Here is a 20093-nt window from a genome sequence, read left to right as displayed (position 1 = left end):
AGGTCTATTTTTAACTGTTTGAGGAACCTCCACACAGTTTTCCAGAGTGGCTGCACCAGTTCACATTCCCACCAACAGTGTAAGAGGGTTCCCTTTTCTCCGCATCCTCTCCAACATTTGTTGTTTCCTGCCTTGTTAATTTTCCCCATTCTCACTGGTGTGAGGTGGTATCTCATTGTGGTTTTGATTTGTATTTCCCTGATGGCAAGTGATGCAGAACATTTTCTCATGTGCTTGTTGGCCATGTCTATGTCTTCCTCTGTGAGATTTCTGTTCATGTCTTTTGCCCATTTCATGATTGGATTGTTTGTTTCTTTGGTGTTGAGTTTAATAAGTTCTTTATAGATCTTGGAAACTAGCCCTTTATCTGATACGTCATTTGCAAATATCTTCTCCCATTCTGTAGGTTGTCTTTGAGTTTTGTTGACTGTATCCTTCGCTGTGCAAAAGCTTCTTATCTTGATGAAGTCCCAATAGTTCATTTTTGCTTTTGTTTCTTTTGCCTTCGTGGATGTATCTTGCAAGAAGTTACTGTGAGTTGGTGACTTTTAATCCTCCTCATCTATTTTGCCCTCAACCCCTCCTGCTTTGAGTCTGTTTTGTTCTTTTGTTTTTTAGATTCCACATATAAGTGAAATCATATGGTATTTGTCTTTCTCTGACTTATTTCAATTAACAGAATATACTCTAGGTCCATCCATGTTATCTCAAATGGTAAGATTTCATTCTATTTTGTGGTGAGTAATACTGTATTGTGTGTGTATCACTTTTTTTTAATCCATCTATCCATAGACACTTAGGTTGCTTCTGTGTTTTGGCTATTGTAAATAATGCAATGAATATAGGAGTGCATATATTTTTACAGTTTGATGTCTTTGTTTCCTTCAGATAAATACCTAGAAATGGAATTGCTAGGTCATATGGTAGTTCTGTTTGTAATTTTTTGAGGAACCTCCATACAGTTTTCCATAGTGGTTGCAACCAATTTACATTCCCACCAGTAGTGTACAAGGGATCCTTTATATCTTCAGGAGCACTTTTTTTTTTTTTTTTTTGTCTTTTTGATAATAGCCAATCTGACAGGTATGAGGTGATATTGTCATTTTGATTTGCATTTCTCTGCTGATTAGTGATATTGAGCATCTTTTCATGCATCTGTTTGCCATCTGTATGTCTTTTTTGGAAAATTGTCTATTCAAGTCCTCTCCCTATTTTTTAATTGGGTTATTTGTTTTTTTTTATTTTAAGTTGTATAAGGTCTTTATATATTTTGGATATTAACTTCTTGTTAGATGTATAATTTGCTAAGACCTTCTTACATTCAGTAGGTTGTCTTTTCTTTTTGCTGATGATTTTCTTTGCTGTGTAAAGCTTTATGGTTGATACAATCCCATTTGTTTATTTTAGCTTGTGTTGCTTTTGCCTGAGGAGATTAGTCCCCCAAAATATTTCTAAGACAGATCAAAGACTTACTGCCTATGTTTTCTTGTAGGAGTTTTATGATTCCAGGTCTTACATTAAGACTTTAATCCATTTTGAATTTATTTTGGTACATGGTATAAGATAGTGGTCCAGTTTTATTCTTTTGCATATAGTTATCTAGTTTTCCCAATGCCATTTAAGATTTCTTTTATATATTTTGAATACACATTCTTTATTAGACATCTTGCAAATATTTTCTCTCAGGCTTGGTTTTTTTTTTTTTTTTTTTCATTTTCTTAACAGTGTCTTTTACAAAGCAGGGTTCTAAAAAATAATAATGAAATCCAGCTTACAATTTTTTCTTTCATGGATTTTGCTTTTTGTGTTGTATCTAAAAACTCTTTGCCAAATTCAAGGTCACCAAGATTTTCTATGTTATCTTCTGTAAATTTTATAGTTGTATGTTTTACATTTAGATCTATGATTCATTTGAGTTATTGTGAAAATATAAAGCCGGTGTCTAATTTCATTTGTTTGCATGTGAATGTCCAGTTGTTTTAGATATCCTTCCTTCATTAAATTGCTTTTGCTCCTTTGTCAAAGATGAGCTTCTATTTGTGTGGATGTATTTCTTCTCAATGTTTTAACAGTTTCAGTTTTAAACATAAATCTTTGATGTTTGGAATTTAACTAGTATAAAGAATGGATTTAGCTCTATATTATCCAGTTGGCTATATAGTTGTCTCAATACAACTGAGATTAGTGAATCTCTTCACTATTCAAGACATTACCTTTTATACTAAACTCTCATGTGTGTATATTTGGGTCTATTTTTGGACTGTTTCATTTAAATATATATATTTTATATATGTAATTATTAAAGCATTATAATACAATATCTGAAAGGTCCAGGCCCTTCATATTTCTGTCTTCAGAATTGTTTGTTTGCTTTGTTTACATATGACATTTAAAATTATCTTGTTTGGTTTCTTCCCCTCCCTGACTAAATCCTACTGGCATTAAATTTATAAATTATTTTAGGGACAGTTGACATCTTTATAATGAATCTTTCCATTCCAGAACCTGATGTCTTTACATTAGCTTTTCTTTTGTGACCTGCAGTAGAGTTTTATTTTTATTTTTTATTTTTTTATAATAAATTTATTTTTTACTGGTGTTCAATTTGCCAACATACAAAATAACACCCAGTGCTCATCCCGTCAAGTGCCTCCCTCAGTGTCCGTCACTCATTCACTCCCAGCCCCCGCCCTCCTCCCCTTCCACCACCCCTAGTTCGTTTCCCAGAGTTAGGAGTCTTTATGTTCTGTCTCCCTTTCTTTTATTTCCCACACATTTCTTCTCCTTTCCCTTATATTCCCTTTCACTATTATTTATATTCCCCAAATGAATGAGACCATATAATGTCTGTCCTTCTCCGATTGACTTATTTCACTCAGCATAATACCCTCCAGTTCCATCCACGTTGAAGCAAATGGTGGGTATTTGTCATTTCTTATGGCTGAGTAATATTCCATTGTATACATAAACCACATCTTCTTTATCCATTCATCTTTCGATGGACACTGAGGCTCCTTCCACAGTTTGGCTATTGTGGACATTGCTGCTAGAAACATCGGGGTGCAGATGTCCTGGCGTTTCATTGCATCTGTATCTTTGGGGTAAATCCCCAACAGTGCAATTGCAGGGTTGTAGGGCAGGTCTATTTTTAACTCTTTGAGGAACCTCCACACAGTTTTCCAGAGTGGCTGCACCAGTTCACATTCCCACCAACAGTGTAAGAGGGTTCCCCTTTCTCCACATCCTCTCCAAAAATTGTGGTTTCCTGCCTTGTTAATTTTCCCCATGCTCACTGGTATGAGGTGGTATCTCATTGTGGTTTTGATTTGTATTTCCCTGATGGCAAGTGATGCAGAACATTTTCTCATGTGCATGTTGGCCATGTCTATGTCTTACTCTGTAAGATTTCTCTTCATGTCTTTTGCCCATTTCATGATTGGATTGTTTGTTTCTTTGGTGTTGAGTTTAATAAGTTCTTTATAGATCTTGGAAACTAGCCCTTTATCTGATACATCATTTGCAAATATCTTCTCCCATTCTGTAGGCTGTCTTTTAGTTTTGTTGACTGTATCCTTTGCTGTGCAAAAGCTTCTTATCTTGATGAAGTCCCAGTAGTTCATTTTTGCTTTTGTTTCTTTTGCCTTCGTGGATGTATCTTGCAAGAAGTTACTGTGGCCAAGTTCAAAAAGGGTGTAACCTGTGTTCTCCTCTAGGATTTGGATGGAATCTTGTCTCACATTTAGATCTTTCATCCATTTTGAGTTTATTTTACTGTATGGTGCAAGAGAGTAGTCTAGTTTCATTCTTCTGCATGTGGATGTCCAATTTTCCCAGCACCATTTATTGAAGCGACTGTCTTTCTTCCAGTGTATAGTCTTTCCTGCTTTGTCGAATATTAGTTGACCATAAAGTTGAGGGTCCACTTCTGGATTCTCTGTTCTGTTCCATTGATCTATGTGTCTGTTTTTGTGCCAGTATCACACTGTCTTCATGACCACAGCTTTGTAGTACAACCTGAAATATGGCATTGTGATGCCCCCAGATATGGTTTTCTTTTTTAAAATTCCCCTGGCTATTCGGGGTCTTTTCTGATTCCACACAAATCTTAAAATAATTTGTTCTAACTCTCTGAAGAAAGTCCATGGTATTTTGATAGGGATTGCATTAAACGTGTAAATTGTCCTGGGTGCAGTAGAGTTTTCATGCTTTCAAAATTTATGACTGGACACTTAAATGTATTGCTAGATATTTTATCTCTTTAGTTTCTATTGTAAATGGGTTCTTTTTTTCATTGTCTTCTAGAATATACATATTGATATTTTATGTGTGTATATGTATGTATAATATGTGTATGTAAAAGATAGAAGTATATTATTTATGTATTAAGTTTATGCCCTTTGACCTTACTGAATTTTTATTAGTGTTATTTTTTAAAATTTTTATTATTTTTAAGAAGACTGGCAAAACATGGGATGCCTGGATTGCTCAGTGGTCGAGTGTCTGCCTTTGGCTCAGGCCATGATCCCAGGGTCCCGGGCTCCGATCCTGCATCAGGCTACTGCAGAAAGCCTGCTCCTCCCTCTGCCTGTGTCTCTGCTTCTCTCTCTGTGTCTCACATGAATGAATAAATAAGATTTTTTTAAAAGATCTTATTTATTTATTCATGAGACACAGAGAGAGAGATAGGCAGAGACACAGGCAGAGGGAGAAGCAGGCTCCATACAGGGAGCCCGACGTAGGACCCGATCCTGGGACTCCAGGATCACGCCCTGGTTGAAGGCAGTGCTAAACCGCTGAGCCATCCGGGCTGCCCAGTAAATAAGATCTTAAAAAATAAAAAAAAGACTGGAAAAACAAACTAGTTAGATTATAGTAACAGAATATTTTAGAATGCATGAGAAATATAGAAAGCCATGAAAACCTCACCTAAAAGTCCTCATAATCCCATTACTCAGAACTAAACAGTTATTTATTTATTTTTTTAAATTTTTGTTTATATCCTTAAGTTTTTTCCTAAAACATTGTTATTTTATGTTAAATATATACATAAAATGTTTATCTTTTTTCTAAGACACCATTATCTGATATTAAATATATAGAGAGAGCTGTATATATATTATATTGTATATAATATAGTTATATATAAATAATTCTTCTAAGTTTAAGTTCAGTATTTTATTAGGTAATAAACTGATGAGCCAAAACTTACTGACATTTATTCAAATATGTTAATTTCAATTAACTTGTCAGATATTTGTTACCTAAATCCACTTCTTAGTCTTATAATTAAGAAGAACTATTTGTAGATAATACTTGGATTGTTTTTATATTTCCCAAAATACTTGTATATGTTCTTAAAACTTGCACTTTAGAATATTTATATTGCTTTATTTGGCTTGCTTTTTAAAAATGCGTAAACGCATGCTATTATTTTTTTCTTCAAAGCATTTGAATTTGTTCTTTATGTAGAATGTTTTCATTGAGATCAGTGATCTGCAATTATATTTGAACTTTGCTTCTTTGGCAACAGAAAAGATCAGGTTTTAGCTAACATTTATTCTCTGAATATAGGAAAATTGCATTTGGAAAAAAGATTAAGTTAGTAAAAATTTAATAATAGAATAACATATAAAGTTAGATTAAGCTTTACACAAAATATTTAAAGAATTATCTAATTTTGGACCATTATGGCCAGTTAAGAAGTGTTTTTTGGTTAAGATATTTAAAGTATTCCTAAAATATCATTGATCAAGAATATACGGACTTACTGGTCTATTAACATTTTCTTACATTGGGTCACCTGGGTGGTTTAGTCAGTTAAGCTTCTGACTATTGATTTCAGCTCAGGTCATGACCTCAGGGTCATGAGATGAAGCCCTGAGTCAGGCTCTGTGCTGGGTGTGGAGCCTGCTTAAGATTCTCTCTCTCCCTCTCCTCATCCCAACTCATGCATGTGTGTTTTCTCTTTCTCTCTAAAAAAATTTTTTTCTTGCATTATTTTTCAGGATATATTAAATGGAATAAACCAAGTGTTTAAAATATAGTACAGCACCATGTATATAAGACATCAGGTGTTATGTCTAGATCTCTGAAGGGTCTCTGATATTACCCTACTTGTATATATAATTGCAGAAGCCCCAGGGCTCTGAATCAGAAGTCAGACCACACAGCAGTGACAGCAGCCAAGGTAGCGTGGTAGTACTAGATCCCTCTTATCCAGTTCTCCTCAGAGCAACAAAGTAAGAGCCATATGTGTATACCTGGACTATAGGCAAGGTTTGGAGAAAGAGAACCCAGAAATTAGTAATCTCTAAGCTTTTATGGGAGCTGACATATCTAATCTTTCTTTCTGGAGGTAGAGTGCTCAGTTTATCTTTTTCTCTGGTAAACAAATTCTTTCTAGGATAGGAACAGAAGGTCTCTGTCCCTAAATTTAACTCTTTGGCCCCAGGGAAGATAGGAAAGGTTTTATTGCTTCTTGAATGGGAGTTGATGGCTTCAGTGGAAAGGAGACAAGCTTAGAAGGTGCAGAGGAGATAGTCTCCAATGTTATGTCATGCCAGGTTTCATCTTTTGGAGGCGTGGACTGTGTAGGAACATGGAAATATCCAGGGAGGATTGTCTTCTAACAGAGGCATATATAAATACATGTTTGTGGCTTATATGTATGTAGTATACATATTCAAGGTTCACAGGAAACTGATAATACTTCTTTATCAGAATGGAATGGGGAAGCTGGGTAGACTCTTAACTCTTCAACTCTTGTACCTTGTGTTTTGAAGCATATGGAAAGTGTTACAAATTTGCAAAATAAATAAAATTTAAAAGTGAGAATTGGGATTTATAGTCTAAAAGTTCTTTGTCCTGTTTCCAAAAATTTACATGGTCAAAACTAGTAGAATTGAGTGGTTTGATAACTATATGAGGAAAATTTTACTCCCAGATTCTAGATGAAAAAAGGTAATACTTAGAAAGTTAAAATAGCAACTAATCTTTATTTGTTGATTGAGAGTATCATATATCTAACCAGGGTGAGGCAGGTCAGGTAGAAGTATAGGAGATTAAGGCACTATAATCTCAAATGTGGATTAGAAAGTTGTATGATATATGAAGAAATCAGGATTTCCTGAGGATTTGAGTCCCTGTTCCTTATTTCCCATAGTGTGATCTGAACAATTTATCTCTTCTGATTGCTAGTTTTCCTCATTTTTAAATGTTACAATTGCAACCTCTTGAGGTTGTTGTGAAGATCAAATAAGGTAATGCCTGTGAAAATAAATTGTGGGTTTTACCCACTACTCCACAAGTGTTAATTGCTTTTCTCTGTGTAAAAGCAGGAAGTCTCCTTTTGCAATTATGGAAAAAAAAAAAAAAAAGGAATCCAAATTCAGGTATCTACCTGTGGTTCTGTTTCATACACAGTGCCAACAGAAGTGAGTTCATTTTAGTTCATGCTGTGATAGTTGCTGTGATGTTTGCCATGAGGTAGCAGTTGCAAAGAAAGGCCATTCTTATACTCATTGTTGATTCCTAAAAACCATGAAATGATGCAAAAAGGAAAGATTATCTGTACTATAAGAAACAATGAAATATCATTAACTCTTCATTAAAATGTGGTACTTGGAAAAAAAATGTGGTACTTGGTATTCTTGTGACGGTGTTTTGTCACAAAATGGTTTCTTTCCCTTTAAATTAACATCCTACCTAAAATGTTGTGAACTTCAAATATTATAGGAATTATTTTCAACTATCATAATTTCTGCTAATATTTTATTCTTCAACATATTATTGCCAAGCCAGGCTATTGAGTCTAAAGATGATATGACCTAGAACCTATATAGAACCTCTGGAGAAAGCTGCTTTTAGAAATGTCTTCTTCTAAGATCCTAAGCTGTGCCCATGTTGGTCTTTTCTCAATAGATTTGGACTATTGCTTATTCTTTCATCTGTGTCAAGTTTGTTTATGGTTAATATTGTCAGGTGGGTTCCTGTTTGACATACTTTTTACTGGGAAATTTAATAAAAAATTACTTGTCTTGCATTTGAATTCCTCATAGCCCTATGTTAACTGGTAGATGTATTTCCCCAAACAGTGCCCTTTCCTCCAAGTCCTTATATCAGTGCATAACACCATGCATGGCATGTATTAGGTGTTCATAAAATACTGGATTGATGGATGAATGAATTTGGAAACTTCACCTTTTGGTTGTTAAAAATGGAAGGAGCAGAAATCCTGCAAGATTGTTTCTGGTGATAAAATTTCATAAGGAATAAGCTAGTAGAATATACAATGTATGGCAGTAAGAACAAGACCAGTATTTGTGAATTTGTTATGACTTGTACTCTCCCTTTATATTTTAAAGGTGGCTTCTGTTTGTTATTTTAGCCATATTAATTTCGAAAATGTGTTGTTTCCCTCCTTCCTCTCCCCTCTCTGTTTTTTTCTTTCTTTCAAAAAACATTTTTTTTTTTTTTTTTGTCATGGGGATTTGGTATGGCAAAATAGATGGTTAACATTTCCTTTCTCCTCCTCCTCCTCCTCCTCCTCCTCCTCCTCCTTCTTCTTCTTCTTTTTTTTTTTTTTTCTCCTTCTTCTTTTTAGGAATAATGACAGAAACAAAATGTAAAAATAGTCTTTTTTTTTTTTTTTTTTTTTTTAAAGGCAGAACAGCCTGCTGCTCCAAAAGCAGGGTCAAATAGACTTTTCAGGTTCGTTCTTTCTTTTTCTTTTTCTTTTTCTTTTTCTTTTTCTTTTTCTTTTTCTTTTTCTTTTTCTTTTCTTTTTCTTTTTCTTTTCTTTTTCTTTTCTTTTTCTTTTTCTTTTTCTTTTTCTTTTTCTTTCTTTTCTTTTCTTTTCTTTTCTTTTCTTTTCTTTTCTTTTCTTTTTCTTTTCTTTTCTTTTCTTTCCTTTTCTTTCTTTCTTTTTTTTAAAGGCAGAACAGTCTGCTGCTCCAAAAGCAGGGTCAAATAGACTTTTCAGGTTTGTTCGTTCTTTCTTTTCCTTTCTTTTCTTTTCTTTCTTTCTTTCTTTCTTTCTTTCTTTCTTTCTTTCTTGGATACCCATTCAGGTCTGGGCAATATTATAATGATGGTGATAGGAAGATCTCAGGAAAAGCATGCCAAGGAAAAGAAAAGCCTTTCTAGGGCAAGAAGAGCTCCCAGGTCAGAGCAGCCCCAGGCTCTTTCACCCCATCATTAAACAAGAAAATGCCAAGACAGACTTTTCCTTTTACCCATTTCTGTCAGTAATTTTCCTCTTTGTGACTGAAGGAGCACAGGCCTGAGAATGGATCCTAGGGATCCTTAGATGTCCCCATATTCTAGAAATTAACATAAAAAATGTATTAAAGTTAGGAAGCCACTGGGAACAATCATGGAGATCATTAGATTATGAATGTCATTAGTTTTGGTTATTATTACCTCATGGATAATGACTACTTAATGAGCTTTGGGACATTAGGCAGGGTAACCTCTCTGAGCCCCATGACCTTATCTCTAAAATGGAGTTAATGATAGTACTGATCTCAGATGGTTGCAATGAAAATTAAGCAAGACTGAGTGCCTTTCTGAGTGTTTTTAGTTATAAGCCTCAAAATCTGGGTCTGAGTGGCTTAAGCAGAAAAGGATTTGGAGTGGATATAGGAAATCTCAGGCTCGATAGAATGGCTAGAGAACTGGACTCAGAATTAATACAGTTCTAAATTATAGTCAAAAGCATAACACATAGCCAGTCTGGGGTGACTGTTGCATTACTGCTGAGGGTCAGATGCCACAGCTTGCATCACCTGTTCTGGGGCTGTTATTGACACTGCTGTCATTCCTGCTTTTAAAGCTGACTATTGCTCTACCGCTTCTTGAAATAATTCTGTACTGTCCCTTATTCTTACATCACTGGCTCCTGATCCAGAATGTCAGGCAAGTGATTCTGGGTCATATGGCCATGCCTTGCAGCAGGGAGCCTAGAAGAGCAAGTTTATATTTTAGCTTTTATGAGGGGACTTAGGCTCTGCTCACTGTGAAGACATAGAAAACTGGAAATCTCCAAAGCAAAAGAGAAGAGTTCAGAGCTGGGCAGTCCCCAAACTGATAAAATTACCACTACCATGGAGTGCTTAGTACTATGCCTGATATGTGGGAGGTACCCCCAAAATGTTAGCTTTTGTTAATTTATATTTGCCAGTTTTATTGAGAAACAAGTTTAGGGAGATTTCTATTCCCAGAAATGATTTTTGAAGCAAATAGATTAGAGCTGCTAGAGCAATAAAGGTAAATGGGCAAATGTAATTTTCAAGCCTCGAATTTACATGGTAGTCTAATTTGAGTTCACTGGATGGCATCTCTGTCTGGATTGAAATATTTCAAGGGAAATTCTAGACAAGGTAGCCAAAATGTATAAGCAGCAACAATCCAGATTGCCACCAAGATTCCCTTGCCATTCATTAGTTGCCTCCATTTTTACCTGGTTTCCCATTTTTGCGTGGTCAGTAATAAACATAGTTTAGAAAAGTTCTGACATTAGTGTTGGAAGACCGGATTTGAATCTCAGCTCTACCTGTGACTACCACTATGATCTGGACACGTCATTTAATTCCTCAGACTGTTTCGTGTGTGTATAATAAAGAATATTTAGATTGGATACAGTCAGCTCAAAAGTCTGGTGTGAAAAAACAAAAAAGTGTGGTGTGCACTGAGCCACACCTGGAGCACAAAGACTTGGTCAAGGTGAACTTTGCCCTCTTCTGTACCTCATCTCCCTGCACTCCCTCTACCTAAAGAGGCACAAGGTGGCCATTGTGGTTAGCTATTGGACTGGGTTTGAAACCTGGAGAAAATGGATCTGTTGGACACTAAGATCAAGTACATGGAGCCCCATGTGTTCGAGACCATGCTGCACCTTCAGTTTCTGCAGCTGGACTCCAACTGCCTCACCTACATCGAGCCCTGGATCCTCAACTCTTGGCAATCATTGATGAGCATCATCCTGGCCAGGAACCTGTGGGACTATGGGCACAATGTGTGCAGGCTGGCTCATGGCTCAGCAGCTTCCAGGGGTGCTACAATAGCCACGTGCAGTGTGCCAACCAGGAGTATGTGCAGGATGAGGATGTCCTAGCTGCTGTGTATACCTTTCCCCTATGTGAGGATGGGGCCGAGTCCACCAGCGTTTATCCACTCTCAGCTGTGACAACCGCAGTGACCTGGGGCTTCTCGCCAATCTGGCCATCATGGTTACTGATAGCAGGGAGAGGCAACTTGATGGCACCCATCAACTGGCTACTGTGACTTTACTTTCCCCAGCAGTGAGCATGCTGAGAACACTGCAGATCCACAGGTGGGTCATAGGCACCATGGCCCACATCTTCTCCTTCCTCATCATAGTCCTGGTGTATTCTCTCCTGGAAGTGTTTCCCAGCCAGCCTCAGGCAGCTCAGACAGTACTTTGTCATGCAGCGCAGGAAGCAAAAGCAGAAATGGATCATGCATCAGATGGCTGCCTTGTTTGCCCTGGAATACTATGTTGGTTACAAACTGAGCCACATTGAAGGGAGCTCTGGTGGTCATCAATGAGTATGGATCCAGTACCTGCCTCCAGCAGCCAGCAAGGAGATGTGAAGTGTGATTGTCCCAGTTAATCTCAACCCGAGCAATACCAAATATGTGGGATAGCTGAGGCAACCAGTCAACACCAGGCTGGGGTCTCCTGGTCTGTGCTCTGATACACTCCTTGACTGAAACTATAAGGGGGATATCACCCAGAGACTTGACCTTTTAGCTTGTGTCTTAAAAACAAAAATGAAATAAAACCTAACAAAAACCCTGCCCCACAACTTTCAGGACAGTCTATCTTAAATTTCTTGAGAATTCTTTCCTTCCTCTGAAATTTGTCCATATTAAGGAATCTGAGAGTGTAAAAAGATACTAATAATTGATTTTTTTTGTAAACAAAAATGTTTAAAATAGCATTTACGGTTTTCATAAAAAATATTTAAATAATAACACTGAAGATTTAAATGAAAACATGTGAAAATATCTAGCAAATAGTGGGTACTGCTCAGTAAGTATTGCTTTTAAAAACAAAACAAGAGCCCTGGGAATTACAGAAGATTAAGTTTTACATTTCTTTTAAAAAACTTAAAGAAATCTATAATGTATAGGTAACTATGTAAACCAGTGTAATTTAAGGCACCTATTTCGGGGTACCCATGAAGTCATTATAGTGTATTAATAATGCTAAGACATTTGCCTTTTTCATTTTCATTCTCTTATGAATTTAGTTTCTAGAGGCTATATGATATGTTGTGTGATGTTACAACAGATTGAATGAAGAAGCAAATATGAGAATCCAGCTGTTTTCTGTATATTCCAAGTATTAAAGAGATTTGCAAAAGTATAAAACAATGCCACTCTTATGACTGTTTTGGAAAATTTAGTTATTTTTAAATAGAGTATTAATACGCAGTGGTGTTTATTATTATTTTTAAAAGAATTAACAAATATTTCTAAATTATACTTTTAATTTCTATTTTGGTAACTATAATTACATAAACAAAAGCTCTTCGAGGAGCTCAGTGATTTTTAAAAGTACAAAAGGATTCTGAGATTAAAAAGTTTGAGAACTGTTGTGTTCTCAGAAAATGCCATATTTTCCATAAGAGAAAACTATAGTTGATGAGTTTATTGGAGATAGTTTGATTATTTAAGTACATGGACTTGAAACAGGTTTTAAAAATCCTTAAAAGTTAAGCCTAACAAAAATATAGATATGCATGTGTGCACACACACACACACACACACACACGTGCATGCATGCATGTAGGGATTAAGTGGAATGAGTTGTTAGGGATAGATTATGTAGAAGTAGAAAATTTAAAAAGTAAATTCTTTTAGATGAAGAAATATGAATAATTTATCTACACATTGAAAAGATGTTTTGGAAGATTTATGGTTAAATGAAAGGTCACTGAATTAGGAATGAAGAGACCTGTTTTATGTTCTGTTCCTGGCTCCTAATTCTGTAAATGTATTTTTGAGTGAGTAAGCTCTTCTGTTTTGGATTTGCATTTCTTCAAATGACTAGGAATAAATAATACCCACCCTGCTTTTTCTTTAATTCATTCAACAAATATTTATTGATTATTTATAGTATACTAGGCTCTATTCTAAATTATTATGGATTTAGTGATAAAATATGCAAGGCCTCTCTCAGGAAGGTAACAGTTTAATAAGAGATGCAGAGATAAACAAGTAAATAAATATATAAGCAATTATAAATTGTGATAAGTGCTACAAAGGATCAAATAGTGTGAAATAAAAGAGAAAAATGGTACAGACCTAATTACATAGGACTGAGAGGTTAGGTTTCTCTGAGGCAGCAATGTTTAAACTGAGACCAGATACATGAGAAGTAGCAAAGAGAATAGTTTTCAGCAAAGAGAACTGTGTGTGCAAAGGCCTGAGGTGTGCCTAAAGTATGGTGAAATGAACATAACACAAAATGGAGTTGGAGAAGTAGGTTATGCAGAGCCTTATATGCCATAGAAAGAAGCCTTCAGTTTAGATGTGTAAATGGCTCAAATGTGCTCCAGGCTGAGAGTGTGTCAGGGATTACTGGGCCAGAGTAGGATGTTAGTGAATACAACTTAAATACATTAAGATGCTTGTGGAGAAGGAGCATCATTTCTCATGACTGTTCCTGTTTGATATTCTCAGGGACAGACCAATAATTGAGAGAGTGATTTTTAATTCAGTATTAAAATACTTAGGTTCTAACTACTGATAATTTGTTCAAAAAAGTTTATTTTTTTGGGATCCCTGGGTGGCTCAGTGGTTTAGCGCCTGCCTTCGGCCTGGAGTGTGATCCTGGAGTCCCGGGATCGAGACCCGCTTCGGGCTCCCTGCATGGAGCCTGCTTCTCCCTCTGCCTGTGTCTCTGCCTCTCTCTCTCTGTGTTTCTCATGAATAAATAAATAAAATCTTAAAAAAAAGTTTTTTTTTATTAGGATCTTTAACTTACTGAAAACACATATTAAATAACTATGTATCAGATTCTTTTACCAATTACATCTCTGTTTATTTCAGTGCTCTTCTTTTTAATGAAGTAAAATATATTACCACCCTGGAAGACCTGCAGAACATAGAAAATGCTCTGAAAGGAAAAGCCAACATTGCATTCGCCTACGTAAGAGCCATTGGAACACCAGGTATTTAACTTTTCTCTTAATCTTTGTTGTGCCTCTGCACTTGTCTCAGTATGTTGCAGGACTTAAAATAGCATCCATACCAATATGTTTTTTTTCTTTAAGCAAGCAGCATAGTATACTGATTGAACAAAAACCCTGGAGCCCAGACTGCCTAGGTTAGACACCCTGCCTCTATGACTTACAATATGACCTTATACAACTTATGGAACTTTAGTTTCCTAATCAGTAAGATTGGTGAAAATAACTATGCCTACCTCTTAGTGTTACCGTGAGGACCAAATGAATTCAAATAATTAAAATAGTTCCCGACATATAGGAGTGTCCTGTGTCAGTTACTATTTTTATTTCCTTATGGTCCTCATGGTACCATAGTAAGGTAGTTGGATATTACTAGTCTGCATTTGATGGTGGAGATACAGATTAGAGTTATAAATTTGTGTGATAAAGCTGTGAGACCAGAAGAGATGACAAAGGAAGTGATGTTAGATGGCAAAGAGAAGACTGAACTGTTCAGATCCATCAACATTTACAGGTTACTGAAGTTAGATAGAACCAAAAAAGAGACAGAAGGAATGGACTGTGTGGTAGGGATGTCCTGCAAGTCAAATGAAGATAGGGTTTTAAGGAAGAGTTAGGAACAGTTGTGTCAAATGATGCTGAAAGGTTAATGAAGATAATAGCTGCCACTTGGCCTCATTATACTTAGCCCTATGGAATTTGTTGTTGACCTTGACAAGCACAGTTTCTGTAGAGTGGTGGGGTAAATGCCTGATAGGGGTACAAGAGAATAGAGAGCAACTAGAGACTGTAAATACGGAGATTCATTAGAGAAAGTTTTGCTATTAAGGGAAGGAGAAAATGGGGCAGTGGCTGGAAGAGTATGTGGGTCAAGTGAAGAATTTCTTTCTTTCTTTTTTTTTTAAAGATTTTATTTATTCATGAAAGACACACAGAATGAGAGGCAGAGACATAGTCAGAGGGAGAAGCAGGTTCCTCCTGCGGAGTCCAGTGCAGGACTTGATCCCAGGACCCCGGGGTCATGACCTGAGCCAAAGGCAGACGCTCAACCACTAAGCTATCCAGGTGCCTCAAGTGAAGAATTTCTTAAGAAGCATATTTATATGTTGACAAGAAAGATCCAGTAGAAAGCGGAAACTACAGCATGGAGGAAAAAGCGGGGAGAATTGCTGGAACAATGTAGATAAGAGGGGATGGAATCTAGTGAATGAGGGAAGGTGTGGTTCTTTGCTGGGAACACAGAAAATTCATCTATGGTAAAAGGAGGGAAGACAAAGAATATGGACATCAGTTTTGCTAAGTGGGTAGATAAATATGCTTGTGGGAGTTTTTTTGGTTTTGCTTTTTTAATTGGCTATGTTTTCTCAGTGAAATAAAAATAAAATCAGCTTGAGGAAAGAAGAGATGAAACAGTTGTTTTAGGAGGCCTGAAAATAAAGAATGGTTGCGGCATCTGGGTGGCTCAGTCCAGTTAAGCATCTGACCATTGATTTCAGCTCAGGTTTATGATCCCAGTGTGCTGAGATCGAGCCCCGTGTAGGGCTCTGCAATCAGTGGGGAGTCTGCTTAAGATTCTTTCTCCCCTTCTGCCCCTCCCCCCACTTGTGTTCTCTAAAATAAGTAAATAAAATCTTAAAAGAGAATGGTTGCCAGGCAACAATAATAGTTGATATCAGTAATCTAAAGTGAAATCATGAGGCATCTGTGTGAGCCAGTATGTTAAGTGTCAGACCCTAGATTTTGGCTCAGATCATGATATCAGGGTTGTAGGATCGTGCTTGGCATAGGTGCGGAGTCTTCTTGAGATCCTCTCCCTCTGCTCCTTCCTCTGTTCACATGTGCACTCTCTCTATCTCTCTCAAATAAATAAATAAAAAATAAAGTGAGATCATTAGTGTGGTGATGCTAACAGGTTTTTGTTTTTGTTATTTTTTTTCCCTCCAGCCACATTTACTTTTATGAGTGTAAGTACAGAATAAGCAGAATATCTGATTTAACATGGATTGTGTTTTAGCCAGACAGGCAGGGAAGACTAACTATGGAATGTAAGCTGGGTTAAGACGGAGGAGAAAATTTGAAGGAATGAAGGACTGTGAAAATGATAGGACCATAGTTCCTGGAGGATTATGTGCTAGACAGAGTGACCTGGAGATGGAGGGGTGTGTGTGTTTATGGAAGGAGGGGGTTGGGGGGATGCTAGACATTGAGATTTTGGAGGGGTTTGCAAGTGATTGGTAATGACAAGGCTTGGTGTGGGACCACAGCAGCGATTGTTTAAAGTAGACTTGAAGAGAGATCACTGGAGTCTCTAGAGAGGACCAAAGACTGAGAGGCTAGGATTTGCAAGTATCACCTATGGAGATAATAAAATCATGAAGGATTATGAGGTAGCAGTATTGGAGAGAATGACAGTGTGACAAAAGCTAAATTTCTTTGTGGAATGAGAAGGATTGTTTTTGGCTGAGGTGGTTGATAACCCTAAGTCAGAATGGTAAGTGGGATACTGTGATGAAACTCTTGTGGTAGAAGATCCAGTCAGGGAGGGGAAGGTGACTGTCTCCAAATGGCAGTGAGGAGAAAAGGGAAAATAAAATGGAAAGGAAGAAATACTTCAAGTAAATACTTTGAGAAAATTTCCCAGAACTGAAGAAGTTGAGCTTCCAAATTAAGAGGGCTTACTGAATCCCAGCATAATGGGGGAACTTAGAGCCACATCAAAGCATCTCAGTTTGCAATTTCAGCATAGTGGGAACAAACACTGTTCTAAAATCTTACAGAAAGAGTATACAGTTAAAGGATCAAGAATCAAAATCACATTGGACTTCTCAGTTGCAGTCCTAGAAAATGAAGAAAATGGAACAATGCTTTCAAGATTCTCAGAGGGAAATGACTTGAACATAGAATTCAATATGCAGACAACTATAGTTAGTTACAATAGAAAATAAAGACACTTTCAGAAGTATAGGATTGCAGAACATGTGTATTTCATATATCCTCTCATAAGAAGGTGCTAGAAAATTGGAGCAAATCAGTCAAGAAGATGTGGATGGCAACAGGCCAAAGGACCCAACACAAGAGAAAAGAGTAAGAGAGTCCCTAGGATGATGATGATGATGTGGGTAGCGAGTTCCCAGGATAAAAGTTGTTTAGCGGGTCATGTTGCAGTCATCCATACTGCAGCAAGTCCATAGGCTCTGCAGGAAGGTTTCCAAGAAGGGGGAGCTAATAATGTGCCTGATCTGTTTGAAGTATGGAGAGCGTTAGCCAGTACTGGAAGAATTTAGAAATAAATTAGAAATAAGTTTAAGTAATTAAAAAGTTATAACTGGTGAAAAAAAAAGAAAGTTGCTCAAAAAAGGATAAATACTCATTTTGTACTGTATGGCTCACTTGTAAATAGTATTTACTGAGTTATAACAATCTCAATGCAGGTAATTGTAATAAAAATCAACTATTGGGATTATTGAGGGGATAGAAGTGTGTATGTTTGTGAGATGAGGTTTTGGGAAAGAGCTAAATTCTCATCTGCCATAGTGGGGCATCAATAGATATATTAATAACACCTTTAAAAATCTGGAAATAGAGGCACCTGGGTGGCTCAGTCAGTTAAGCATCTGCCTTCAGCTCAGGTCATGATCCCAGGCGGGGAGCCTGCTTCTCCCTCTGCCCTTCCCTACTGCTTGTTTTCTCTTTCTCTCTCTAATAAATAAAATCTTAAAAAAAAAAAATCAGGAAAAAAGAGTGTAAGAATGTCAATGGATAATATCAAAGGAAGGCAAATACCAAAAGAAACAGTAAAAGAATTGAAAGCAGCTGTCCCTTGGGAATTGGAAATGGGGGAGAAATTGTTGTTTTTCTTAATATGTTTTGTAGAATTTTTTTAAAGCTATGTATAAGACTAAATTTGATTAAAAGAAAACCAAGCCACAAACAATAAGGCACATACATATATAAAATATAGTAAAAAAATTGGAAGGTGGATGCATAATTTCACCCCTGCTATGAGGAGGAAACCCTCACAGATTTATTATATGTTATATCCTCAAGTATAACTCATTTCTATTTCCTCTTAGCTCTTCTCTTTCTTTGAATGGTATAGACTTTTCATAATTTCTTTAACTGCCTGCATTCCCCAGATGGGATCCCTACAAGGAATTTTTCTTTATAATAGAGGCTGAAAGGATGTAGGGCAATATTCAAAAGAGAGTCACACACATTATCTCCATGTGTCTCCCAACTCTCTTATCTCTTCTTCAGAGCACAGAGCAGTCATGGAAGCTGCTTTTGTGTATGGGACCACATACCAGTTTGTCCTAACCACGGAAACTGCCCTTTTGGAAAGTATTGGGTATGTACAAGAGGCATATATGTCAATGATTCTAAGTTTGCTTCTGTCACATGACTTCTTCAACATCTCCATCAGACTCTCACATCATGGAGTTACCTGAGAGGAATTGTAAGCAGATGTGAATATATCAATGAAACTGGAAATCCCCTTTGTTATTGTCTGCCATTCTACAGTCTGAAAATGAATTTACACGTACAGAGGTGATGTTAGGCTAAAGTGAACAAAAACAATATGGAGAAGCCACAGTATGTGATCCCATGAGTGGCCCAAGTGTATTTTAGGAATAGATCTCTCATAGTGATCCGTTAGGGGATAAAATAACAGCTTTCATAACTAGACTACAGAAGTTCTTTCTGAGAGTTCTGTAGGTTACTTTGTTGGAATAATCTTAAATATATCAAAGTACAGAGAAGGATGTTTTAAATGTTTATTTTTCTTGTCTAGTTTCTAGCTTACAATTTTAGGTAGAGGGCTTCTTTTGATTTTTTTTGCCTGGGAAGCCTAGGATTAAAGTTTTTCTTTCCTTTAGCATTTATAAAGGCAGGGAATACCATTTTATTTTAAAGACTTTGCCTCAAAATGCTCTTCAGGAAAATTAATACAAAGCAACACAAAATGGTGATTGTGACCTTTTTATACCATGCAAGAGTGTTTAATGAGCCCTCCTGCTACCCTCTTGGAAAACAATGACTATTTGATATACCACACACAATTAATTAAATCCCAGACCTTTTACAACTCTGTATATTTAGAAGTTGGTGCATAAAAAACTGATAAAGTGAAATGATTTTTTGGGAGGAGTGGGTAGGCAGAGAATAAAGTTGCAAAGAGAAGTTATGTTTTTACTGCTCTATATAACAGCCAGCATTCCTTTTTTCATTAGACTCTTCTGATTGAAGTGTTATTCTGCTGATTACCTCATTAATGAATTAGATAAAACTTTGATGCATGATTACTGTTTGTATAAAAATTAATATTTTTAACAGTTTGAGACTTATGCTGACAATACCACAAAGCTTTGCCATAAGTCACTTGAGTCTCAAGATGCAATTAGCAGTGGTTTAGCCAGCTACTTTGCTACTCCCAGTGTTGACTGCCAGTTCCCCATCCCAGAATGGTGGAAGCCTTGTTATTCTCATCTCATGGGGATTCTTTTTTTTTTTTTTTTGTTTCCCCCTGTTTTTAAAATGAGAATTTTTAAATGTCCAGTTACTCTCCTTTTTGATGTACCTTTGAGTATTTGATACATTGGAGATGTTTCAGTACTCATTTATATATGGATGGCAAGATAGTGAGGAGTCATACCTAGACTGGATATGACAGGGAGGGAGTGTGGATTTAGAGTACAATAGTCCTATGGCATGACTTCTGGATGAAGTAGTTGGCTATAACTTTGGGTTCACTCCTAAAGGAGAAGAGGTGAATGTATTTTTTTATTTGTTCATTCTTTTATTCAATAAATATTTATTGAATGCCCTGTATGTACTAGACACTATTCCAATTGCTGGAGCTGTAGCACTAGATAA

At 36.5% G+C, this 20093-nt stretch overlaps 1 protein-coding gene and 1 pseudogene across 6 annotated transcripts in view; both read left to right on the top strand.

The window, feature by feature from the left end:
* Positions 1-20093, top strand: part of TXNDC16 (thioredoxin domain containing 16) — a 123186-nt gene that overhangs the window by 40438 nt on the left and 62655 nt on the right. For all 6 annotated transcript variants that reach the window (XM_049113170.1, XM_049113169.1, XM_049113168.1 and 3 more), the window contains 2 exons: positions 14080-14201; positions 18477-18567. In XM_049113170.1, coding sequence (XP_048969127.1) covers positions 14080-14201; positions 18477-18567 — 213 coding nt within the window. The remainder of the gene's footprint in view (positions 1-14079; positions 14202-18476; positions 18568-20093) is intronic.
* LOC112657293 (leucine-rich repeat transmembrane neuronal protein 1-like) lies at positions 9767-12212 on the top strand (annotated as a pseudogene).

The sequence above is a fragment of the Canis lupus genome, chromosome 8 (genome assembly GCF_003254725.2).
Source record: "Canis lupus dingo isolate Sandy chromosome 8, ASM325472v2, whole genome shotgun sequence".
Classification (NCBI taxonomy): domain Eukaryota; kingdom Metazoa; phylum Chordata; class Mammalia; order Carnivora; family Canidae; genus Canis; species Canis lupus.
The sequence above is the reverse complement of the archived record's forward strand: the minus strand, read 5'-3'. Positions and strand labels throughout refer to the sequence as shown.